Source organism: Dendrobates tinctorius, unplaced genomic scaffold (genome assembly GCF_039654945.1).
Source record: "Dendrobates tinctorius isolate UK_male_01 unplaced genomic scaffold, ASM3965494v1 ptg000139l, whole genome shotgun sequence".
NCBI classification, from domain to species: domain Eukaryota; kingdom Metazoa; phylum Chordata; class Amphibia; order Anura; family Dendrobatidae; genus Dendrobates; species Dendrobates tinctorius.
In genome coordinates, this window is record NW_027361807.1 from 6622940 (window position 1) to 6650863 (window position 27924).

A 27924-nucleotide genomic window follows, 5' to 3' on the forward strand; every position below is an offset into this window, starting at 1 on the left:
CAGGTGTTTGAAGAGGGGAGTGTAGATGATGAGGTCCTTGACCCATCATGGCATGAGGAACAGGAAGGTGGTGGGAGCAGCTCTGAGGAAGAGATTCCCCGAACGGCCAAAACAGGAGGGAGAGGGAGGGGGCAGACTTGTTTGCCTGTAGCCTCCACTTCGGCACCCGTTAGGAGCATTCCTCTTCCAAAACCCAAACGGGCGCTCCCAGGACTTGCAGTGTGTGGTCCTTTTTTGACACAGTTGCAGATGACATTTGCTTTGTCAAGTGTCAGCAACCTGAACACCACAAATATGTGGAAACATGTGCGGACCAAGCACATGGTGGAGTTACAAAGACACACTGAAGACGTAGGCCAACCTACAGCACCACCTACCACCTCTTCAGCTCGTGTTGTAGCCTCTTCCTCCAGCTCACACACAGCTGGTTCGGCTTCCTCACAGGATCACCATGGAAGAACCTCTGGCACTGTTGTCCAGAGAAACAGTGACATTCCACCCACAGCAGCACATTCCCTGTCATCCTCACACTCCAAGGCCACTCTACAGCCATCGGTAGCACAGGCATGGGAGAAAAGGCGGCTATACTCGGCAAACCATCCCCGAGCACAGGCTCTGAATGCTGGCATTGCCAAACTACTGGCCCTTGAAATGCTCTCATTCAGGCTGGTGGAGAATGACACCTTCCGTAACTTCATGGCATTGGCAGTCCCACAATACACCATGCCCAGCCGCTTTTATTTCAGCAGGCAAGCCGTCCCTGCCCTGCAAAAGCATGTGGAGGGAAAAATTAAACATGCGCTACTAAACACCATCAGTAGCAAGGTCCACCTGACCACCGATGCGTGGACCAGTAACCATGGACAGGGACGATACCTTTCCCTCACTGCCCATTGGGTCAATGTTGTGGAGCCGGGTACAGATCTTGAGAGTGGCACTGTGCGTGTTCTGCCAACTCCAAGGGTTGCAGGAATCCAGTCTGTACACATTGACTCCTCCTCATACTCCAGTTCCTCTGAATCAGCGCTGCAGGAGCCTGTTACGACCGATATGACCACAGCCCTGGCCAAACGTCAACAGGCCTACTGAAATTAATTTCTTTGGGGAATCGAAGCCACGCAGCGCAGGAGCTCTGGATTGCCATCAAGCAGGAGAGCGACGTGTGGTTTGTGCCAGCGAATCTCCAGCCAGACTTGGTAGTGTGTGACAAAGGCCGAAATCTTGTGGCAGCTCTTGAAATAGGCAACCTCACTCACATCCCATGTCTGACACATGTGCTCAACTTGGTCGTGCAGAGCTTTCTGAGGGACTATCTGGATCTTGATGCACTGCTGCACAAGGTCCGCATAGAGTGCGCTCACTTGCGGCGTTCCAGCACGGCAAGATCGCGCATTGCAGCTCTGCAGTGCTGATTCCGCCTTCTGGAACATCGCATCATATGTGACCTACCCACCAGGTGGAATTCAACGTTACATATGTTTAAGCGGTTGTGTGATCAAAAAATTTTTGGCACTCAACTCGTTGCAAAGATGAAGAATTTTTATTTGCAGTCACAAATATAGACGTTTCGGCTGTATCAAATAGCCTTCATCAGTAAACAAGACTGCTCCAAGACTGCTTTCATGCTGCAGTGCCTGAGAAACGACCGTCGCATCGCCCACATTCTCAACACGGCTGATTATTGGGTGTACACCCTCCTAGATCCTCGCTACCAGGACAACTTACAAAGCCTCATAACACCGTTGAACCGGGAGCGTAAAATGCGGGAGTAGTAGTAGTGGGAATGTGGACAGAGCAGGAGACATTGCCGGACACACATCAGGGGATCAGCTGACGTTACTGAACCCCAGTAACACAGGAACAAGTGTTGATTGTGCAGATGGCACTTCTGAGCAGCAACTGGCAGTGCTGGAGGCCAGGGTAAATACTAGAGACAGAGTGGAGCCAGAGGCCTACTTGAAGCACGTTTAAAATCAGTAGTAGTCTACAACAGATATTAAACTTGATGAAATTAGGCCTCAGCCTACACCCTGATTGACCCTGGGCTTCAACATCGCCAGTTGCTGCTCATTGTGCCGTCTGCACAGTCAACATATGCTCCAGTGTTATTGGGGTTCAGAAATGTCATCTGATCCCCAGCTGTGTGTCCGGCAATTTCTCCTGCTCTGTCCACACTCACACAACTACAGATTTTAAACTTGCTCCAATTAGGCCTCTGTCTCCACTCTGTTTGTAGCATTTTCCCTGGGTTCCAACACCGCCAGCTGTTTCCCGACATTGTCTTTGGCACAGGTACTCCCTCCTGCCCAGCCTGGTTCCAGCACGCCTGCTGTTTCCGGGTAGTGTCAATGTCACTTTGCCACCAATACGTTGTCCTGTCGTGTTGCGGTCGGGTTAGCCGAGTCTATGGTGCCTGCAGTTTATGGGCTTCCTATATGGGCTGCGGGATCTGGCAACAAAGGCTGGTTCCGTAGTGCCAATAGGACAAGCACCCCCTGTAAGACTGTGGGTTTCGGTAACTGCGGCCGGCTCGCGGCCTTGCAACTTTGTTTTTCATGGGTACCTTCTGCTACCCATCCGGGTTCCAGTACCATCAGCTGGTTCTCGGCAGTGCCTTTGGCTTAGGTGCCTTCTTCTCAGTATCCGAGTTCCAGCAATGTCTGCTGGTCCTTGGTAATGCTTTCTAGCACAGGTACCTCCTGCTTAGTAACCGGGTTCCAGCACCGTAAGCTGGTCCTCGGTAGTGCCATTGGCTCTTGTTCCTTCTGCTGCCCCTCCGGGTTCCAGCAATGTCAGCTGGTCCTCGCTTGTTCCATTGGCTCTTGCAGCTTCTGCTACCCATCCGGGTTCCAGCACCGTCAGCTGGTTCTTGGCAGTGCCTTTGGCTTAGGTGCCTCCTTCTCGGTATCCGAGTTCCAGCAACGTCTGCTGGTCTTCGGTAGTGCTTTCTAGCACAGGTACCTCCTGCTTAGTAACCGGGTTCCAGCACCGTCAGCTGGTCCTTGGTAGTGCCATTGGCTCTTGTTCCTTCTGCTGCCCCTCTGGGTTCCAGCACCATCAGCTGGTCCTCGCTTGTTCCATTGGCTCTTGCAGCTTCTGCTACCCATCCGGGTTCCAGTACCGTCAGCAGGTTCTCGGCAGTGCCTTTGGCTTAGGTGCCTCCTTCTCGGTATCCGAGTTCCAGCAACGTCTGCTGGTCCTTGGTAGTGCTTTCTAGCACTGGTACCTCCTGCTTAGTAACCGGGTTCCAGTACCATCAGCTGGTCCTCGGTAGTGCCATTGGCTCTTGTTCCTTCTGCTACCCATCCAGGTTCCAGTACAGTCAGCTGGTTCTCAGCAGTTCCTCAGCCTTCTTGTACTTTCTGCTACATTTCCAAGTTCAAGCTTTTGGAAATGGATTTTGGTTATTACTCTGGATCTCCCTGACGATGACCCTGAAGACAATGACCCCGTAGAAGACGAGACCACGAAAATGATGACCCTTAAGATGACAACCCGGAAGACCACCCCGAAGACCAAAAAGATGACCCTGAAGAAGATGACCAAGAGGACAAAGAATATGAAGACAACCACCAAGATACAGAACACCAAGAGACAGAAGACCAAGAAGCAGAAGAACAAAAAGCAGAAGAACAAAAAGCAGAAGAACATTAAGCATAGGACTAAAAATCAGAGCAAAAGATATTATCTAAATTATAAGCAGAAGAAGACTAAGCAGTGTATGGGGGTGCGTCCGTTCCTCCTCGTGGTGCCCCTGGAAAATGCCTGCTGCTGCAGGCCAAACTGAACGCGGACAAATCCTGTTGTAAATCTTTTGTGACAGGCAGAACGGAAGGTGTAATCTTCAAACTTTTATAGATAACAACTACAGGAATGCCTGTCACAAATAAGAATATGATGAAGAAGAATAGGAAGAAGATGAAGAAGTAGAATACGAAGAAGAATAATAGTTGAATAAGAAGAATATGAAGAATGTGAAAAAAAAGAATAATAAGAAGAAGGTGAAGAAGATGAATAAGGTGAAGAAGAAGTTGATGAAAAGATGCAGCTGCTGCTGCTGAGGATCATGAAGGAGAAAGTGTGGGAGAAGTTAAAAAAAAGGTGAAGAGCATGGAAGTAGTGAAACATACATATCTGACAAAATATAAAAAAGGTTAACATAGTCAATATCTTTGTAACTCCGAACGTCTTTTAAAAAAATTTTTATTCCTGCTATTCCATTTGATTGGGCTAAACCTCTATGCCTTTAATGTCTCCTCCACCTCCCCCAATACATTCTACATTATTATTAGTTGTTTTTCTTCATGTAGAATTAACCTACCAGGAAAGAAAGGGTTTATTTTAATTCTGATATTTCTTTCCCATTGACTTGCATTGGTTTCTGGTATCGGCGATATCCAATACTTTTTGGGTATCGCTCCGATCCAATCCGATCCGATATTTCACGATATCGGAAGGTATCGCTCAACACTAGTCTGAGGGTTTATTTGAAAATCTTGCTATGCCTTTTGAGTTAACCAATGCACCAGCAGTCTTTCAAAAGCTAATGAATGACACATTTTCTGTTATTATTGGAAAGTTTATTGTGGTTTATCTTGATGACATTCTAATTTTTTCACATGATCTGGATTCACACAGTGAACATGTCCATTTTGTTTTACATAAGCTCAAAAAAAATTCTTTGTATGCTAAATTGTAGAAATATACTACTGTTCAAGAAATTTCTTTCCTGCAATTCCTTGTATCTGCTGGAAGGTGCACTCTATAATTAATTGGGTTCAACCTAGTGCCCTTAAACCATTGCAACATTTTCTAGGATTCACCAATTACTATATAAAATGTATTGAGGGTTTTTCATGGATCGCTAAACCTCTTTCTGATCTCAGACATAAGGGACGCATCTTAAAGTTTGGTCGCTGGATGCTATTGGAGCCTTTAGTAAATTGAAAGAGTGTTTCATGTCCGCTCATGTTTTAATCCAACCTGATCTCCAGAAGCCATTAATCATGGAGGTGGATGTCTCTGAGGTTAGAGTAGGGGCTGTTTTGTCTCAAGGTTCCAAAACTCTGAGGAACTTGGGCCACGTATACTTTTCTCTAGGAATTTTTCAGCTACTGAGAGAAATTATTATGTTGGGAATCGCGGGCTGCTCGCTTTCAAATTAGCTTTTGAAGAAAGGAGACACCTCTTTCTCTCTTAAATGTGAAAGTTCAGTGTATCCATTCATACTAAACATTTTTATCATATTAATTGACAGCAAGTCATCCATCAAACTATAAAAAAAATATTCACCTTAAGAGAACATAATACAAAATCTTCATTTGGTAGTACCGAGTTCAGATTTCATGGGAAGATCTTTTGCTTCTGCTGGCACCCCTGCTTGAGGAAAAAACTATCTACCACATTTTCTACAGATTCTCCATGCTCAGATCGTTTGGTCGACAATAGGAGAGATGTGATCACAAAGCATTTTTCTGCCTAAGTGTTGCCTCTGCTGGAGCTTTGGAGTGGATGAAAGTGCAATTCATGGCGTATTCTAGAGCTGCTCCAATATCAAGCCCTCCTGGTTCACAGTTGAGATTATTTTCAAGACTACTGGTTGCCATTAGCCAGGAAAGAAAGCAGCCGACAGCACATTTAGAATGAAGGAGATGCACGCTCCCTGTCCAAGGACCCAATTGGACATAAAAAATCCAGAGAAATAACGTAGAGGAGCAGCATCCAATTCGGGTGAAAAAATGTACAAAAGTTTATTCTGCCATTAAAAAGACATACAACGTTTCGATCACAATTGGTCTTTAATGGCAGAATAAACTTTTGTACATTTTTTCACCCGGATTGGATGCTGCTCCTCTATGTTATTTTACTGGTTGCCATTAGTGATGAGCGAGTGTGCGCGTTACTTGAGTTTTCCAAGCATGCTCAGGTAATCTCCGAGTATCTTGGGCGTGCTTGTAGATTATGTTTGTGTCTCTGCAGCTGCATGATTTGCAGCTGCTAGACAGTCTGAATACATGTGGGGATTCCCTAACAAACAGGCAATCCCAACATGTATTCAGACTGTCTAGCAGCTTCAAATCATGCAGCTGCGGAGACACAAACATAATCTATGAGCATGCCCAAACTACTCGGAGAAAATCCGAGCATGCTCGTAAAACTTCAGTGACGAGCACACTCGCTCATCACTAGTTGCCATCTGCTGAACAATCAGCCTTATTTATTTTACACTATTCTCAGTACTTTGAGATAATGTAAGTCCCCTCTCTTTCACTTTTTTCACATGTTGCTAAAGCCTGTCTCAGTCAACTGGAGGCCTCTCAATCCCACAATGTTAATGCAGTATTTTGGGAGAATAAATGAGAGTATGAAAATGGTAATCTGTTCCATCCACTTCTAAACAGTCAAAAAAATGGTCATATAACGATCATTCAGCCAGAAGCTATCTCTCCTGACTTTCCCCAATTTTATATATGAGAAAGCAGCTGTCAGACTCCTCTGGCAGTGGCTTATCTACAGAGAGCACAAAAGGATCGGTTCTTGGAATTCAGTAGGCCAGATGATTCTCTCTCCTGACATCATCAATCAAGGGAGAGTCAAGAAGCTCCCATCCACATTAGACTGTCATTAAATCCTTTCGATATCGGCAAATTCAGCTAGATGTAATATGATGTGTATGGGGGGCCTTGAGTTTATCTCTTCTTTCCAATACCAAGAGTGTCCTTACTTATAAACAAAGAAAGGGAGTAGTACCTGTCTGATAATTTTACTTAATATACAGTAGGTAGTGCTGACCTTTTCTTCTCCTCCCTCTTTATTCCTTTTTTCTTTTTTCTTTTCTTCCTTTCTTCCCCTTCTCCTAATTTCATAATGTACTAAATTAATTTCTCCATAGGACGCCCAATTGATGGCTTAGGTCACTATTATTTGCTAATACTACATTTTTCTCTGATTACCTTTAGTTATCCGTCATGGGTCGCCTTATGCATTGACAGCACAAGTGTGAAAGATAATTTATCTGTTCTTGCCCTAATACATGTAATTTTTACCCATACTTAATAGATAATATATATGTGTGTATCCTTGACCACGAGGTACTTACCTTTTTTCTCCGCCTCCATGCAACTATAACACATAACAACAATTTAAAAGCAAAACGAAAAAATAAAATAATAAAGTGACTGCTGTATAAGGACTCTATAACAGGAGACCACATTGTATTGCCGATTTTCTATCAGTATTGATGATGATACATACTTTATTTAGCAATATTTAATTTATGGTCTAATGGATTGTTCTATCAGGGCGGAACCATTAATTTAAATCTCTAGCACTGCTTCCCAACTGATGACATAATTGCCAGTGTTGGAAGACGCCTCGCCTGTGGTGAGCAGTCAATTGCCGTAGCTGATTCTTTTAGGAAAGAAGTTGTCTACAGGAAGCAACCCTTTTAATTGTAACTGTCAGTCTAAGTTATTGCGATCACTGAGATAGTCAGTATGGAAGTAAAGTAGTACCTTTCCTTGTGATCTCCTAATTTTTATTAATATTGTTATCACAAGAATCAAAACTCAACCAATGGTCATCCTTCTTGACCCTTTCCCACCTATGAGTGATCATGGCACAGCCTTAAAGAAAATCTGTCAGCAGGGATTTGCTATGTAATCTGAGTACTATATGAGGTAGGGGTAAAACACAGAATGCAACTATGTGTCACTTATTAGGCTGTGTGCTGTTGCATTGACGGTTTTATGAACAGGACATTATCAATTTCACGTCTGATGTGGATGTGACTGCTAGTCCAACTCCGCCCCCTCCAGTGATAAATATCTCACTGTCAATAGACTATGAACATATAGAACCTGGTGTGGGCGGGGCTAGCTTTCTCAGCTTTGCTACATTGCTAAATCTGAGATCTCTGATTGTGTCAGAACCGCTGCTCCCAGTAAACTAAGTGATACATCGTTGGATTATGGTTCCCTTTGCCCACATTATGCAGCTTTCAGATGAAGTCACACAAATTAACTGAAAGATTCCCTTTAAGGGTATGGGTTTAAAATAATTTCCTGGCAGAAATATGAAACTATTATGTCTGGGTGCGAGGTGGTGTCACACACAAGCTTTCTTTAAAAAATGCCACTGTAGTAATTGATATAAGCACAAATATAAAGTGGATTAAAAAAGAATGAGGAGTATAATTTATTTCTATATTTCTGCTATTCCATTAGAATCTTTTTTTTGTGGGGGGCTCAAAAAACTGCATAAAAATATGATGTGTCTGAAAGTACTGTTAATGGGCCGCTTAGCACAGATGCACTCTGCCGCTTTGTGAAATCCCTTTTGAGACAGTGCAGATGAATAGCTATTCTACGTAGATGGGAATAAACGGCAGGTTTCCTTGTTCTCTTCCTTAAAATGTGTCACGGTCATTTGATGATCACAAAGGAGCAATACAGTAAGCCGATATCTTGAAAGCTGTGAGGAATTGATACACAATTTATAATAAAAAGTTGCCCAGCTTTCCTTCATAAAATGAGTAAAATGTATTTGCTTAACGTGGAATAACCCTGTAAGTGGCATATCAATGCTGATTTATATGCGGCCTATGGTTTGTAAGGAGGTAATCCAAATCTCTTAATGGCTGCCATTAATGGGTGCTACCTATGAAATGAAAACTCATCTGTTACACCAATACATATCATGCAAAAAAGAACAATAATTTTTATTAAATTGTATTGTAACTGGAAATGTGGAGTAAAGGTTACAACATAAGGAACCAGACTTTATGTTCTTTATATCCAGTGCAACACTGTCCTCTGCTGTGTGTACAGGTGGATGGAGACAGAGATGGGCCTTTCGGTGCAGTCACTAGATGCATCTAATGTCTATATTACATTAATGGTGATTTAATGAGAAGGGCTGACTAATGGAACACAGGTAGGCAGTAATTAGACATGACTTTGCTCTGGCACATGAGAGCTGTGCAAAGAATCCAGACTGGCAGTACCTACAGGGTACAATTGCCATCTCAGGCAATGCAGTCACACTTACATTAGGCACAGGGGAGATTTCTATTTTGGCTTTGTGCTGATGTCAAATATAAACACAAATAAGACATCATCACACATAAAGAACAGAAATAATTTCATTGGGAGCGAACTGTCTCGTTTTTGTGGGTAATTTGTATTTATGAGATTTGTCTTATGTGAAAAATAAGAAGGATTTACTGTTCAATAACAAGCGATGAGGATAGCGGAGTATATATCATGTAACAAAATATATTTATACATGCCATCACCATAATGAAGCTTTCTAAATAAATAATCTCACAGCGAAAGATAGTGATGGAATACACGAGAAATCAATCATTCATAAATAGATGGAGAGATGAAAGATAGATAATGCAATACATACATATATATGAGATAGATATAAAGACATAGATATGAGCTAGTTGTGAGACAGATAGATCTATAGATAGATAGACAGATCGATAATAGATAGATAAACAGATAGAGATAGATAGATATATAGATAGATAAAGATATAGAGAGAGATAGATAGAGAGATAGATATGGGATAGAGAGATAGATAGATATGGGATACATAGAGAGATATATAGATAGATAGATAGATAGATAGATAGATAGGCAGATAGATAGATATGGGATAGATAGATAGATAGATATGGGATAGATAGATAGATAGATAGATAGATATGGGATAGATAGATAGATAGATAGATAGATAGATAGATAGATAGATAGATAGATAGAAAACAAAAAAATAAGATCAGCACTGAAAAACCACAAGTTGAGTGCAAAACTCCCCAGGCAAAGACCAAACCTTATGTAGAGATTCAAAAATTGCAGGCAGCACACCATTCAAAGTGAAAAAAAGGAGCTTCTGTTTAATAGCCCTTCATGGCGACGTTTTGGTTCAAGAGTGAACTTTACACCCAGTGCAGATAAATAAGCCATTGCAAATATTTATGTTATTTCAAACACAATTATTCATTTAAGCTTTTTTTTCTTTCTTTGGGTGCTGCAGCGGTAGGCGCCCCTGAGGACGTGGCCCTATATGTTGGCGTAGTGGCCGTAGCGGTATTCCTCGTCCTGTTATTAGCAGTGATACTGGTCTGCTGGCGCAGGAAGGAGGGCCTGGATGCTGATGTGGCTGACTCCTCCATCCTAACAGCGGCATTCCAGCCTGTCAGTCTCAAACCTGGCAAAGCAGGTAAGAACTAATAAGAAAAACTTGATCAGGATATACAGTGAGTACGGAAAATGTTGCAGAATTTTCTGTATAGCCAAGAATTTGTACAAGAAATGAAGGAAGGAAGAGTAATGTAAGGAAAGTTTTGCTTCCGCCACCGTTTACAAAGCCAAAGGACTGTGGACAGATAATCTTGCTTCGTGGCTCCTTTTTAACTACTTTCGTCTTCTTTCTCTTGCCATTGTTGTTAGGTATTAACATCTAGTATAGCCTTCTCCTTGCCCACTTTTTCCAGTTTATGGTGCCATCGGCATCAGCAGGTAGTATGGTTATGATATGCACGTTCTCTCCGTAAATAAATTCTCCATTTTATCAACATTACAGAGAATAGGAGTAGATAGACCTCCCTTTATCGGAGCCTACAACAGCTGCAGGCTCAAATAAATACAAGTATTCCCCATTAAGTAACAATTCTGGAGCCCGTTTTTCATTGCACTGTTCTGTTCCCTTGTTATTCCTCTTGGAAATATAGGAATTAATTGTCATCTGGGTCTTTGCAGTTGGTTGTGCCTCCATGGACACTCTGACACTGGTCAATCAAGGTGGACAGCATCAAACTTTGTAGGGACACATCCAATTGAAGTGGAGAATGAAAGTACCTAGTTATCAATTCATTCAGATATTTAGGATAATTCAGTATGCTTATTTCATAGCATTTAATAAAACTGACGTGTCAATAAAGCTTGAAGGTTCTCTATAAAGCGTTGAGCGTGACTAGTTGGCAGATGCCCCAACACCCGGGCTATGCTTCTAGGATTAGAAAAACACTTCCTAGATTACCAGGTGGTGTTGAGAACAAAAGAAACGCCATAGGAAGTGTCTTCATGATCTCTGCACGTTGAGACAATAGGCATGTAAGACTAGAGATTAAATGATTGACTGATCTTGATAAATGTTATTTCTGCAGATTTATTTTAATATATTCACACATTTATGCAGCAGTTAGGAATTATCATAGTAATTATCATTGTATTTCAAAAAAGTAGTACCACAAGAATTATGCAAAGTATTTAGTAAAGCACTCATTTACATACACAAATCTTTCCTCAAAGATTTTACTTGAACTTTCTTCTAAGTATACCAGAGGATTGGATTTAATTATCAGATTAATATATAGCTAATTCTATATGTCCAGGTTCATAGTTGAATTATGTTAAACGCTGGTATACCTGATCACACTTTTGTGATATAAGCATTTTTTATATATATATTTTTTAGGTCAAGCTCATCTATTAACTATTCAGCCTGATCTCAGCACAGCAACAATGACCTATCAGGGATCCTTGTGCCTACGACAAGATGGTGGCAATAAATTCCAGCTAACCAATGGACATCTTCTGCCACCTATGGGGCCAGGTTTACCAAGGGAGCATAGTCACACATTACCAAGACTCTCCACCCAAAACTATTTCCGTACTCTGCCGCGTGGATCAAGTAATATGGCGTATGGTACCTTCAATTTTTTAGGAGGACGACTTAAGATTCCAAATACTGGTAATTTCACTTTTATTTTATGCTCTTCTATACATCAATAATTTATGGACAATCTAGAAAGATTCTTAAACCAAAATATATTGATGTTTATTTTTTTTTAAAGATATGTCCATATGCTATTAGAAATATTGAAGTCTGAAGTCATTGAGGAATACCCCCTCTTTGAACTGGATTTGCAGTTGCCAACTGAGTGCGGCTGCCCCGCTTTCTGAAATAGGTTTTCTTTAATGAGACTGTCCCTTAATAGGGTTTTACAGAATACTTAGTAAATTGATTGATCAGCAGTAGATCAGAGAAGCTCTTACGAGTGTGCCAGAACGTTATTGCCTTGGTTGGCAATGTGAAGATTTGGCCAAATGAAATGATCAGTTGGTCGTACTCCACCATCACTGGTGTAATCAATGTTAGTCAATATGTGGCTTTCTGCACAACTGTGTAGTGTTCTATATATTTTCTTAAATATTAGTGTGATGTGACTCCATTTCTATTTAATTACATTGCTAAAACATTTGGGATTGTGCATTTGTAATAGTGATGCTCCGCTTTTCCTCAGGCCTCAGTTTACTTATACCTCCAGATGCCATTCCCCGGGGAAAAATCTATGAAATCTACCTGACACTTCACAAACAGGAAGATGTAAGGTAGGTCCCTGAAGACATTTTATAATTTATCTCACATTTTTAATTGTATTTTGTAAAAGGGAAGTATTAAACATTATGCTAATATTTTGTCATGAATCTGAAACACTGAATAAGATAAAAGCTAAAGCCATCCATGTCTTTATAATGTAAAAATTTAGTTTTAATAAACTTCAGTGCAATTAAAATAAAAAAATGAAGCATCTTTGTAAAAAAGTCTTCATTAAAAATCAACCAAAGATCTATGTGTCTCCATGGTTACAGACTACAAACAAACCCTGTGTAGTCTGATTCTACATTCATACTTCCTTCCACTCAGATACCTCATTACCTTATACCCAGAATTTACCTCTTGCTTTATGATAATTTCTGCTGTAGTAAGTGTCCGACTTATAGTACATCAGTTTCATTAGTGATAACTGGTGATTCATTTCCATCTCACTTCGTCTACCTTTCCTTTCTCTTTTTGAGGTTACCTCTAGCTGGCTGCCAGACCCTTTTGGGTCCCATCGTCAGCTGTGGACCTCCTGGAGTCCTGCTTACACAACCTGTTATCTTGTCAATGGACCACTGCCTAGAGCCCGGCCCCGAGAACTGGACTGTGCGCCTGAAGAAGCAGTCTTGTGAAGGTAGCTGGGAGGTAGGTTACAGCAGCACAATCACAATGACAAGAAACTGGGTGCTGCTATACGAGCCATAACAGGCCTAGAGCCAGTCACACATATATACAACTTGAAATGTCAATATGGCTCTTACCTTTAGAACCACATTCAATTCTGCAGATTGGTCAAGACCCATACAAAGCGGGACCACTACCACTATTCTATTGACTGGATGTAATGACAGCCAAAGCTTCCTCACAGAAAGCACACCAAAACTTAGTGCCCCACTCTCTTACTTATATCCAGGGCTTCTTGCTTTACTCCTTTTTAGTATTCTTGTATCATGTCCATTCACTGCGCTATCGCACCTAGATTCAGGCACCTCTCTTAAATCAGGCTATCTCCAGTTTACTGTATTTATTCTCCCTTCACCACCAGTATACATATATTCAGATCTTTTCTTATATGCAGGGTTTCTCACAAATTTCACTATCTAAAGACGTTCTCTTCATAGTTGTTTGCTGTTCTAGCCACTACTCCATAAAAACAGTATAGTATTGTAACACTAAGCCATTTTCCACAAGTTAATTACAATATGTTCGCAAAAGCGAGCAGATGATGCATGTTTTGGGGTGTTCATATTAGACAGTAAACCATATTTTGATAACTCTCTTCAGGGATTATCTAATAAAAATAGTGCCAGTCATGTCTGGGTTCTTTTTTATCTAAGTGATGAAAAAAAATTCCAAACTTTGCTTAAAAAAAAAAATTGCGCCATTTTCCAAGACTCGTAGCGTCTCCATTTTTTATGATCTCAGGTTGGAAGAGGGCTTATTTTTTGCGTGCCGAGCTGACATTTTTAGTGATACCACTTTTGTGCAGATTTGTTCTTTTGATCGCCCGTTATTGCATTTTAATGGAATGTTGCGGCGACCAAAAAAACGTAATTCTGGCGTTTTGATTTTATTTCTCGCTACGTCGTTTAGCGATCAGGTGAATCCTTTTTTTTATTGATAGATCAGGCGATTTGGAACGCGGCAATACCAAATATGTCTATGTTTGATTTTATTGTTATTATTTTATTTTGAATGGGGCGAAAGGGGGGTGATTTGAACTTTTATGTTTTTTTATTTTTTTCATATTTTTAAAAAACATTTTTTTTTACTTTTGGCATGCTTCAATAGCCTCCATGGGAGGCTAGAAGCTGCCACAACTCAATCACCTATGCTACATAGAGCCAATACTCAGATCTCCTCTATGTAGCATATTTACAGCATTGCTATGGGCGCCGAACACAGGGTGGCACTCACAGCAATCCGGCATCAACAACCATAGAGGTCTCAAGGAGACATCTGGTTGTTATGCTGACGAACCGTTGACCCCCGATCACGTGACGGAGGTCACCAGTAGTGCATTTCTGGCCAGATGTCCGGAAGCGCTTGTTAAATGCAGCTGACAAAGTTTGTAACTAATTAATAGCTGCAGGCGGATCGCGATTCCTCCCATGGCGATTGTGGGCACATGTCAGCTGTTCAAAACAGCTGACATGTCCCAGCTTTTAGGTGGGCTCAGTGCTGGAGCCCACATCAAAGCGGGGGTACTGCCATTGGATGTACTTTTCCATCCAATGGCAGTAAGGGGTTAATAAGACCGATGCCTGTGAGCATGGACCTGGAGAAAACCTATACTACATATTCTCACCTTATCTGCAAGTCTCAGTAGACACTGCATTGAGAAAATTAGAGTGAAACATCAGTGTGAGCATCTTCTTTTACCTCTACACTCCTGGTATCTCTAGTATTAGATCAAATAGACAGGGTGGAAAGTAGTGCAAGCAGCCCCTTCTCACCATATCACCCCTGGTATCTTCAGTATTAGATCAGAAAGCCAAAGTAGACAGTAGTGTAGTAGGCAGCCTCCTCTTACCTCAGCACCCTTGGAATTTCTAGTTTTAGATCAGATAAACAGTGTGGACAGCAGTGTGAGCAGCATCTTCTTACCACATCATCCCTGGTATCTCCAGTATTAGATCATATAGAGAAGGTGGACAGCAGTGTGAGCAGCTTCTTTTTACCTCAGCACCCCTGATATTTTTAGTATTTGAACAGGTAGAGAAGGTGGACAGCCGAGTAAGTGGCCTTTTCTCATGACAGCACACCTGCAATCTCTAGTATTAGATCAGATAAAAGCGTGAATAGCAGTGTGAGCAGCCTCCTCTTACCAGAGCATCCCTGGTATCTCCAGTATTAGATCAGAAAGATCAAGGTAGATCAGAGTAGACAGCAGTATGAGCAGCCTCTTCTGACCTCAGCACTGGGGAATAACTTCCTATCGCACATGCCCACATGCACTTGTCTTATTAACATTCTAGGATAAATTTAATTTCAGTCAGTATAACAAAACAGCAGCAATTTTAACATACTATTTTGAGTAACCCTACACAAAATAAATTTGCTAATTAAATTTAGGAACATTTTCATGAAAATTTCTTGGTTTCCTTCTTCCAGTGTTTTTTCTATTATTTTTCTCTTTCTTTCTCTCTCTTTTTTCTTTCCTTTCTTTTACTATTCACAGAGAGTCCCTAAAATGGCCACTATGAAATACTACATTTTTTCCTGTAGAAGCCCAAAAAATGTTTTCCCAAGCAAAATCAATTCTTTGCCAGGGGTATGGGCAAATGAAATAATCACCTGGATAGATCCGTGATAACTTACCGTAACTTATGGATCCAGGCCATCATCAAATGATTGAATAGTAGTTATGTTAAATAATATTATAGAGCTATTTATAGGAGTGATTACTACTTTATTATCTCATACCATTAGAACAAACCATGCTTGGCATTAATGGACTTTTACTACAATATCTATCTTAGAAACCCATTTCTTGTCCATTTAGTCACAATTAAATTAGTGAAGTCGGGCAATGATTTTGGTTGATTTGAAAATCACAGCTGTATACTGCTGCTGCATTGGTCAATATTCCTTCTCCACAAAACATTGTAATTAAAGCTGCTCATTAGGGCATGAGATGTTCTTTTACCATTACATATAGATTTGCCATCACGTATAGATTTGCCTTTAAGACTGCCATGTAACCTGTCTGATTCAGTTCATGGAGTTTTTGTGTCATAGTTCTTATCAGTTATTACTTCGAAAGACTTTAACTTAAAAAAAAAAAAGTAGCATTAACATATAATTGCCTGTGTACTTTTTAAAAGACAAAATTGTTCATAAAAATTTGCAATACCAGTCCATTAAACGCAATCAAATATTTCCTACAATCCGCCAAAGAAAGCTTCAAAACAAGCCAGTACATATCCAAATATATTTACCTGCATGCTAGCTTAAAAAAAAACATAAATCACACTTAATAATTAATGACAAAATATAGACTTTATTGATACACAAATATATATAGAATTAATAAAAATCACTCTTAATGGTTAATATTAAAGTATACACTTTATTAATACACAAATATACTCAAAATTAATTATCCAATAAATAAAACAGATCACACAAGACAATACACACAAGAACAAAGGTTTTTTTTTTTAGTTTATTTTTATTGGATTATTTATATTTGTGTATCAATAAAATATTTTCTTTGATAATAATCATTAAGCTTGATTTATGTATTTGTTGGTTTATATATTAATCAAGATCAGGCTGTATGGAAGACCATCTGCAGATCCATAGTAAAAGCAAAGGAAAGCCTCCTACTCTGGCTAAGCAGTCTGTGCACAAAATAATCAGACCTAATTAAATTTGGCAATCGCATGTATTGTCCAGTTGGACTTCATTGTAAAATCATTGTCACTTTGGCAGAAAAAAGACTTACAGGCTCAAATAAATGCAAGTCATTGTATAAATTCCGTTTCTCTCTGTGACATTTTAGTGACAACCAGATGTCTGTAGATATTATTGTTGTTTTTGAACAGTCTGTAAAAATGTGAGAGCACAAATGAACAATGAATGTCAAGCATGAAAAGAAAGCTGATCTCTTGATGACCTCTCAAGGGCTTCCGTATAGTCAGACCCGATAGTTCCATCAGTTTAGTTACCAAATATATAGTGTTTAAATATTGGTTTGATTTCTGATTCCAATTTCTCTGAAGCCACTCTGGTGATGAGTGTTAGAACTATCCCTCTGCTAGGAACTATCCATTAAGAAAGCCAACAAAGGATCAACCTTCCTTTCACCTTGCTTGAGGGCATCTTGGAAGACTGAGAAAAAAACTACTTAAGTCACTGAAAAGAGGCTTCTCCCTCAATAAGAACGATTGTTGACATGTTTTGTGAGAAACTTCTATAGAGTTCCGTGCGATATTCGGGACTCAAGGGAATAACTTTATTTATTTTAACAAAAGAAACATAAAGATAGAATATCTTTAGGACTTGAAAAAAAAGACTCAATAAGTTGACCTTATCATTCTTGCTATTTTATTGAGCAAGTCATTGAGCTGGTCATAGACAAAGCAATTTCAATTGTAAAAGACAAACCATTTATTATTGTTACGATCAGCAGAAGGTCATTTCATGTCCCATATCATGGCCAGTGATATCCATAATGACTAAAAGCTATTTTGTACATGATCGATCACTGATTCACAATCAGCACGCTAAGCAGACTTCAGAGCTGGGAGATTTCAGAAGGGTTGACCCAACACACAGTTTCCCTTTAAGTATTGCAATGTGTTTCAAATGTTATACACATCATATAATAAGACATAAGACTTTGATTGTTGAAGTCATTGTTATCATTGTAGTTCTGAATATCCAACGTACTCCATTGACTCCAACTATACCTGTCAATTATACCAAATATCATTGTTCTACATATATTCAAAAGTTGTCAGGTTCAGTTATGAAATGACTTAATGATTTTGACCTCCCGAATTCAAATCTGACAATGAAAAATTTGATTTGGCTTTTGCTTCTATGATATAAAACAGTTTTCCTTTTACTGCTACATATAATTAATTCATAAATGTTACAGTACATTGGAACAATATTTTTTTTGCAAATATAAAGATGCAGAATATTTTGGTATGCCTATTTTTTGATAATTTATTTAGAGGATAGTTAGCAAGAATTCAAATAACTAAAACATGTATAAACACTATTGCGAATTATAAACAGTTACAGAAATTGCACAACAAAATGTGGTCCTCATTCAGTGACAAATTTTTTTTGCTTGTCTCTTGTACTCCTGCATTGGAGCATCTCTTTCAATTGTCCAATAGTAATCTGGAAGCATTGATGGATTCAATTTTCCTTTATATCTTTTCTGCATGCTCGTCGCTCACTGCTCCACAGTTTGGTGGAAACAAGTGTAGATGCGAATGTAAGAAATGAATCTTAAAGGACATGTTACAGCCAAGATCCTTTTATGTTTTGAGGAGATTTTTCACCAAATCTTCACAGTTACCTGCTCTTGAGTTTCCCAAATAATTAGTTACCACTAATGCAAATGCTACCCATTCAACCTTTTAGTTGCCCTGCAACAAATGGAGAAACTCCTCATCTTGACACAAATCTGAGGTCTAATGAAGACTCGTTTCTTTATTTTGCTTCATGCAACCATGCAAATTTATCAGTGAGATACTTGAATGCTTTTGCATTTTTATCCATTGCCTTTACAAAGTTCTTCATTAGGCCTAACTCGATATGCAATGGTGGTAACAAAATCTTATGTGTGTCAACAAGTGCTGCATTTTTACTCCCTGGCTGAAGTGAATGTCGGAGAGGTGAGTTTCTTTTATTGTAGCGACTGATATTTTCTTGCACAACTATCCCACTCACATAGAAAGCAGGAGTACTTTGTATATGCACCTTGGAGACAAAGTAAGAGGGCAGCCACTTTTAAGTAATCACAGAGGGGATGACTTAAGCAGCTGTTCAGGCACCTCAAGAACTCTTGGATACCCGCTGTTTACCTTGGAAACTGGCGTACACGCTGGTTTCCAAGGTAAACATCAGGTATCTAAGAGCCGTGCGGCTCCTGGATACCCGATGTTTACATTAGAAACTAGCATCCAGCGTCGCTGATCGCTGGTCTCTCGCTGCCACACGCAGCGATGCGTGCTGGCCAGCGGGAGACCAATGATCAAAAAACGGCCCAGGACGATGGAGCGCGATCAGCTATACCCGGCAGGGGGCCAGTCGCTGATCCCCGTCACACACAGCGATGTCGCTGGCGAGATCGCTGTGGTGTCACAAAATCAGCGATCTCGCTAGCGAGATTGCTTTGTGTGACCGGGCCTTTACTCCTGGGCAGATCCAAACCTCTAAAAAAAAACATTCATTTCATTTTGTGCTATAAAATGTGATCAATTTGAGGTAACTAACAGAAAGTCTGAGTCATGAGAGGAAGATGCTTCATGACACCAAGCACCCTCTTCTTCCTCACTTGACTTGACTGAAAACGTTTCTGGTGCTTTTGGAATCGGCAGTTCTGTGTGTTGTACTGGGCTTATTGCAGATGGAATGTTTGGATGCTGTAAAGTCCACTTCTTCTTCTTTGAAACTTATTTGCTAATGGTGGGCACCATGCAGAAATAGCAATTGAAAATGTGATCAGTTGGCTCTCTCGAGATCATTGGGGCTGGAAAAGACATAGATTGATTCTTCCCATGCAACCACTCTGTAACATGTAATGTACATCTATTGCAACATAATTGTGGAGCCCAACTCTTGTCCTGATTTCCTATTCTGCAGCTAAAATACGGGTTATAGGCATTCCTTATCTTTGTAGTCAAGTTTTGTCTTTGTGATGCAAAAATGATTTCTCCACATATGTAGCAAAAATATCTGCTTTATTAATGCAATAAGGAGGCATATCTGAAAAAAAAAACATATAGAGACGTCAATATGCTAAGAAACTAAGCTAATAAAAAACTGTATACCTTATACAGAGAGCATTTATGAAAGTAGTTGATTCAACTGTAATTAGAATTACGTCATCGAAGCCGTGCTGGCGTTTTTTGATTGGTCACCCTAAAATTATACCATACTGAAGGCTCAATAAACTAAATAAATGATGTAATAGACTAGCTACTAGTAATGTGATAATGATGATGAAGAAATAATAAAGACGCCTGTATGAAAGGTGTCATAAGTAATTATAACCTCCTCTGGATCTTGAAAATTAGAGCCAATCAGCAAATTTAAGCATCATATGCATTTTGAGCACCATAAAATTACTTAAGTTCAAATGTTTTCATCTCTGAACCAATTTGAAATGGTAGAATTGCTTGTAAATATATATATATATATATATATATATATACATGAGTCTTAAGTTGCAGCATATCTTTAATTCTTAATTGTTTATAGGTTATTTTTTCAGTTAACAAAATGCAAAGTTAATGATCAAAAAATAAATCTAAATGGAATCAATATTTAATGAGTCCACTCTTTGCCATCAAAACTGCATTAATTCTCCTAGGTGCACTGTTACACAATTTTTGAAGGAACTCATCAGGGAGGTTGTTGGTAACATTTTGGGGAATTAACCACAGATCCTCTGTAAATGAAGACTAGCGCAAAGCCTCCCTTCTCATCTCGTATTGATATCAGGGCTCTGGGGGCTATATCATCACTTCCAGGAGATTGGCTGTATGTTTGGTGCCATTGCTGAAAATAAAATTTACTAAATATTTTACATTTTGACTCATCAGTGTAGAGCACATGCTGTCATTTTTCAGCACTCCACTTCCTATATTTTCATGTAGAGTTGAGTCACTCGGCCTTGTTTCCATATTGGAGCTATAACTTCTTCCAGGAAGACTACTTCTCTACAGACTGATCAGTAATTGCATTTAGCTGGGTCCTACTGTTTGCTGCTAGTTTACTTGCTTTATCACTATTTCTACAGTCCTTAATTTTGCTCATTTCTTGGTGATTTTTCAAATCTTAGAATTTTTTGCCTGGAAGCAAACTTACTGATGAAATATAGCTTCCATGCATCTTATTGCTATGCTCCATCTTGCAATGGTGCATGACCTGTGATAATGTAAGCTTGTGCGGGAATGCAGTAACGCAATTTTTAACAAAAGGGATGGCAATGGTCTCCTCGCAGGGAGTTAACAAACAATGAGCAATGAACAATAAACAAGGGGGATAAGCATTGACTCTTTAGTATGATATTTAAATGACACTTATCGTAGTCTTCTCTGGTCCTTATCCACATACAGTCTGATAGGAGTTGGAGTAAAGGCAACGGCCGACGTGATGTCCTCAGATGAATTCCAACAAATCACGGTACGGCTTCTCACAGCATTGGGTGATCACCAGTTCTGCCCGCTGAGCCCCTAGTCCATAAGTCTGTGCAGCCAAAGTTGGGAGCGCTGCAGGAGTCTCTGTGCAACAGGTGTGCTGCCGCTCATCTGTCAGCAATGGGAAGCGCACCTCAAGGTCCTTGCACGTGGCACATGCTCCACTGTACTCTGCTTAGGCGGGCGCACGGCGCTGTGCACACTCACTAGCTTAATGACTCATATGCGAAAGCTCTGACGCAGCTCTACTCCGCGCTGTCTCAAACGCTGCGGAGCACGCTACACGCTTCCCTCTGCTCTCGCTGCCGGTCGGAAACTGCCCCTTCTTTCGAGCGCTTCCTATTACTGCCCAGCTGAGCCATGTCCCCTCTACCCGGGTCATAGGACCTGTCCCGTCCCCCATTCTTTCCCCCCGGCAACACTGGGCACAGCCTCGACAGTTCCGGACCTGGCATGATGCAGGTACCCGCAGCCCGGTCTTCCTCCTTACAATACGAAGCTGTCTTTCACAACCTCATCTTTGCAGCAGAGTTTGGTTGTTTCTCAACCAGTTTTATGCCTCCCACACAGCTGTTTCTATTTCAGTTAATGATTGTGTTTCAACCTACATATAAAAATGATGATAGTTATCATCTGTATAGTCTAATTCATTACTCAAACTGTTAGACCTGACTATAATTCTACCAAATCCCTGACTGCTAACAAGTTTATTTTGAAGAATTGATACTGTTTTTAAGGCAAAGGATGGTCACAGCAAATATTGTTTTCCTTTAGATTTCTCTTAGATATTGTTTACTCACTTTGCATTTTGTTATTTGATAAAAATAAACCATTAACCCTCCTATTTTTTAAATAATTGCTATTTTGCAGCATTTTTTTCACCCGCATGAAACTTTCATATGGGACTTTATGTGCTTGCACTCTCCATTCTGGTTCATCCCAAATGCCTTTAAAGGCATTTAGGTCAGGGCTTGTGCATGCCAGTCAAGTTCTTTCACACCAAATTCAACCACCAATGCCTTACCTTTTGCACTGGGAATAGTCATGCTAGAACAAGAAAATGGATTTTCCCAAACTGTTGCTACAAACATGCAAGCATACAATAGTACAAAAAATGTTTCCATGCTGAAGCATTAGGACTTTTCTTCTCTGACCACCCACTGAAAAACAACCCCATTACATTATCCCTCCTTCACCAAACTTTTCATTTTTCACAATACAACCAGACAGATAGCATTCTCCTGGCTGCCGCCAAACCCAGACTCATCTATCAGACTGCCAGATAAGATCGTGTAATTCATCACTCCAAAGAAATTTCATCTGCTCCAGAGTACAGTGAAGGTGTGCTTCACACCACTCCATCAGCCATTTGGCATTCTGCTTTGCAATGTAAGCTTGCAAGCAGCAGCAAGGCCATGGGAGCCCATTCCATGAAGCTAGCAGTGCAAAGTATTTGAGCTGATGTTAATTCCAGAGTTAGTTTGGTCCTCTTATGTTAATGAGTCAGCAGAGCATTGGTGACATTTATGCACTGTGTGCCCCAGAATTAGGCTACTGTAAATTTTTGTGGTCTACCTCTTAAATGCTTTCACTTTTACACCGCTCAATAGTCATCGAGGAATTTTTCGGAGCTTTTCAGAACAAGCCATTCTTTCACAAATATTTATAAAAACAAACTGCATGGCTAGGTGCTGGATGATCATTTCTGGCAATGGGTCTGAATGAAAAACCTGAAGTCAATGATTAAGATACTGTATGTATGTATGACAAAAGTTTTGTGCATATAGCTTAGATAGACAATGTTACGCACATGGTTATGGAACCACTGTGCCATGGTCTGGGGAGAGCATGGAGGGGCATAACTAAGTGAACACCTAGTTCTTCACTAGAGCCTCAGATGGTGTGGTTAGACTTGAACACAGGTGAACGCCAAGTGCTATTCCAGAACTGACCCCAGAGCCATGACAGCTGACCCCCAAAGGGACAGAGAAGCAAGACTGGTGAGGAACTGGAACACAGGAGGACATGTGGTGCCCCCAGGAGTATGGTTGCCACAGTGGCTTTGCCTTCCTCCAGGGGAGGGTAATGCCAGGCTTGGAGGCAATGACGGGTCTCTCTCGCAGTCAATCTAAGCATGCAACACAGTTCCACTCCAGGCCAGCAGAGGGAACTCTGAACCGGGATTAAGGGGAGGAGTGCTCTCTGAGGGCCAAGAGGAAGGAGTGTTCAATTAGTCTGCGGAGGGTGAAGTGTGCAGATGTGGAGTGAGAAGCTGGAGGTTGAGCTAGGAAAGGAGAGCTCCCTCACAGTGAGCGCATGAACTGGTTATTAATGGAGCACATTCGGACTGGGTCACGGTTAGCAGTGGGGTACCACAGGGGTCAGTTTTGGGCCTGCTTCTTTTTAACATATTTATTAATGACCTTGTAGGGGGCATAGAGAGTAGAATTTCAATATTTGCAGATGACACTAAACTCTGCAGGGTAATCAATACAGATGAGGACAATTTTATATTACAGGAGGAATAATGTAAACTAGAAGCTTGGGCTGATAAATAGCAAATGAGCTTTAATGGGAATAAATGTAAGGTCATGCACTTGGGCAGAAGAAATAAGATGTATAATTATGTGCTTAATTGTAAAACACTGGGCAAAACTGTCACTGAAAAAGACCTGGGTGTATGGGTGGATGACAAACTCACATTTAGTGGCCAGTGTCAGGCAGCTGCTGCAAAGGCAAATAAAATAATGGGATGCATTAAAAGAGGCATAGATGCTCATGAGGAGAACATAATTTTACCTCTATATAAGTCACTAGTGCGACCACACTTAGAATACTGTGTACAGTTCTGGTCTCCGGTGTATAAGAAAGACATAGCTGAACTGGAGCGGGTGCAGAGAAGAGCGACCAAGGTTATTAGGGAACTAGTGGGTCTGCAATACCAAGACAGGTTATTACACTTGGGGTTATTTAGTTTGGAGAATCGAAAGCTTAGGGGTGATCTTATTACAATGTATAAATATATGCGGGGACAATACCAAGACCTTTCTAATGATCTTTTTACTCTTAGACCTGTGACGGGGACAAGGGGGCATCCTCTACGTCTGGAGGAAAGACGGTTTAAGCATACTCACAGACGCGGATTCTTTACTGTAAGAGCAGTGAGACTATGGAACTCTCTGCCATATGATGTTGTAATGAGTGATTCTCTACTAAAATTTAAGAAGGGACTGGATGCCTTTCTTGAAAAGTATAATATTACAGGGTATATACACTAGTTTCCTTAATATTGCGTTGATCCAGGGAGCTAGTCTGATTGCCGTATGTGGAGTCGGGAAGGAATTTTTTTCCCCAATGTGAAACTTACTGTTTGCCACATGGGTTTTTTTTGCCTTCCTCCGGATCAACATGTTAGGGCAAGTTAGGATAGGATAGGATATGAGTTGAAATAGATGGACTTAAAGTCTCCCTTCAACCTTAATAACTATGTTACTATGTAACTGGAGCCTGGTCTCCACGGTTGTACAGATACTAACGGCCCTACAACAGATACAGAGGAGTAGGAGACTGTAAATGCCATATTCCCATCTAAGACTTGAGGCACAACAGCAGCTTGGATAGAGAGCCGGGACTCAGGAGAAAGGAGCCCCCGAGATAGGCTACAGCTGTCTGCCGTGCAAGTGAGGTTCTTGAGAACATCTGACAGGAGGAACTTCAGTGTAACTCGGTACTGGAGATCCCGCAAACAAGCGCTAGAAGGAGACTGCACAGCCCGTCTGCTGAGAGAGAATCCCTGAATTGCTTCCAGGCTAGCCTGCTCCAATACCATCTGTAATCAGGACCCTGGACTGCAGTTATCAAGTAAAGGTACAGAAATTGCTCCCCGCTGTGTCTTGTCTGCTTCCTACCCTTCCGGCACTGCTACATCCCCATACCAACCACATCTACACTGCCCTGGGACTACAGCTTCACCTGTGGGGAGCTTTTACATCTTTGCTGCACCATACCATCAGTCCCAGCGGATCTGCATGCAGCGTCGGCTTAACACCTCCCTTGCCGAGCACCACAGGTGGCGTCACAAACTATTCATTTAACTACATTCCACCATTACATCTTCCTATTACTTGGGCACCCAGGGCCACGGTCTGGGTCACTGCTGCTGTGACAGATCCCACTGATACCGGCCCAGTACCGAGTACCCCACAGCCCTGGGAGGGCGACCCACATGCGGCTGGTAGACAGAAGTGATACAGGATCAGGAATGTACAGGGTTAGTTTAGACTGACAGGTAAATGAACACGAGACATCCACAGGTACGAGGTCACAGGAGCAGATGCACAGGCGCTGGTTCAGATGCATCAGGAACAGGACTAGACACAGGCAGGATGTGTTGGGGTGTAGGTACGGCAGAATGGACAGGATGCTGTACAGACAGGGTGGACATGGTCAGGTCAATGGAATGGACAGGATCAGATTCAGAGAGCACAGGTACAGGGACCTTACAACTAGATAACAAGAAAATCACTGATACTAATGGTACTAAGGCACCTCTCATCTGAGAAAGGTGCCTTAAATGCCTAATGTTTCTTAGCCATTGGCTATAACATTTTCAGAAGTGTGCACGTGGACCCTTTAATAAGCAGGGAATGCGCACGCCCATAGCATTCTCCCAGGAAACCTGCATGCTGTGCACATGCCCTGGGAGGAGACAGACACCACGGGCACTGAAGCAGCATGGAGAGGTGAGAGAACTCTCCGATGTCTCTGCTGAGAGGACGAAGGGGAATGATGAAGGGGCGTCGACGTTGTCCTAACAAACAGACACACATTCGGTACATAAACAGACATACATTATCATAGCCTCTTTATCGGAACAAAGAAAACTCTGCAGTTATGTTACTATAAAAGTAACATCAAGTAATCTTTAAAGGGAGCCTATCAGTTGATTCATGCTACCAAAACCACAGGTAAGAATTAATTGCAGCTTAGCTGAATTATTGCAGTCAGGTATATTTTATGCAGAAAACATTTCTAAAAAAAAAACCAAACAAACCATAGTTTAACCCCTTTACCCCCACAGGTGGTTTGCATGTTACTGATTTAAATAAACTAGAGAAGTGGGCAGCAACTAACAGAATGGTTTTTAACAGGGAGAAATGCAAAGTACTACATCTGGGCAATAAAAATGGAAAAAGCATATATAGAATGGGAGGAATAGGGCTAAGTGACAGCACATGTGAAAAAGACTTGGGTATACTAATAGATCACAGACTGAATATGAGTCAACAGTGTGATGCAGCAGCAAAAAAGGCAAATGCAATTCTAGGATGTATTAACAGAAGCATACAGTCTAGATCACGTGAAGTCATTATTTCCCTCTACTCATCTTTGGTCAGACCTCATCTGGAATATTGTGTCCAGTTTTGGGCACCACATTTTAAAAAAGACATCAACAAACTGGAGCAAGTTCAGAAAAGAGCGACCAGAATGGTGACCGGTCTGCAAACCCTGTCTTATGAGGAAAGGTTGCAGGATTTGGGAATGTTTAGTTTGCAAAAGAGAAGACTGAGAGGAGACTTAATAGCTGTCTACAAATATCTAAAGGGCTGTCACATTGTAGAAGGATCAACTTTATTCTCATTTGCACAAGGAAAGACTAGAAGCAATGGGATGAAACTGAATGGGAGGAGACACAGATTAGATATTAGAAAAAACTTTTTGACAGTTAGAGTGATCAATGAGTGGAACAGGCTGCCACGAGAAGTGGTGAGTTCTCCTTCAATGGAAGTCTTCAAACAGAGGCTGGACAGACATCTGACTGGGATGATTTAGCGAATCCTGCTTTGAGCAGGGGGTTGGACCAGATGACCCAGGAGGTCCCTTCCAACTCTACGATTCTATGATTCTATGATTCTATGACCAGGCCAATTTTTACAATTCTGACCAGTGTAAATTTATGAGGTAATAACTCTGGAACGCTTTAACGGATCCCGCTGATTCTGAGAATGTTTTTTCATGACATATTGTACTTCATGATAGTGGTAAAATTTCTTCAATAAGACTTGCATTTATTTGTGAAAAAAATGGAAATTTGGTGAAAATTTAGCAATTTTTAAATTTTGAATTCCTATGCCCTGAAATCAGAGAGATTTGTCACAAAAAATAGTTAATAACATTTCCCACATGTCTACTTTACATCAGCGCAATTTTTGAACCACCTTTTTTTGTTGTTAGGAAGTTAAAAGGGACAAAAGTTGACCAGAAATTTCTAATTTTTCCACCAAAATTTACAAAACCATTTTTTTTAGGGACCACATTCCATTTGAAGTACCTTTGAGGGAACTATATGACAGAAAATACCCAAATGTGACACCATTCTAAAAACTACACCCCTCAAGGTACTCAAAATCACATTCAAGAAGTTTATTAATTCTTCAGGTGCTTCATAGAAATTTTTCGTAATGTGGAAAAAAATGAATATTTACCTTTTTTCACAAAAATTTTACTTTAGACTTATTTTTTTATTTTTGCAAAGTTAAAGGAAAAATTTATCTCAAAATTTGTTGTGCAATTTGTTCTGAGCAGGCCAATACCCCATAAGTGGGGGAAAACCACTGTTTGGGCGCATGGCAGAGCT

At 40.8% G+C, this 27924-nt stretch overlaps 1 protein-coding gene across 3 annotated transcripts in view; it reads left to right on the top strand.

Moving 5' to 3' along the window:
• The window catches only part of UNC5A (unc-5 netrin receptor A), a 614615-nt gene that overhangs the window by 496364 nt on the left and 90327 nt on the right, over positions 1-27924 (top strand). For 2 of the 3 annotated variants that reach the window (XM_073544983.1, XM_073544985.1), the window contains exons 8-11: positions 10039-10233; positions 11491-11766; positions 12320-12407; positions 12876-13044. In XM_073544983.1, the coding sequence (XP_073401084.1) occupies positions 10039-10233; positions 11491-11766; positions 12320-12407; positions 12876-13044 (728 nt within the window). The remainder of the gene's footprint in view (positions 1-10038; positions 10234-11490; positions 11767-12319; positions 12408-12875; positions 13045-27924) is intronic. The other variant, XM_073544984.1, reaches the window with a different exon arrangement.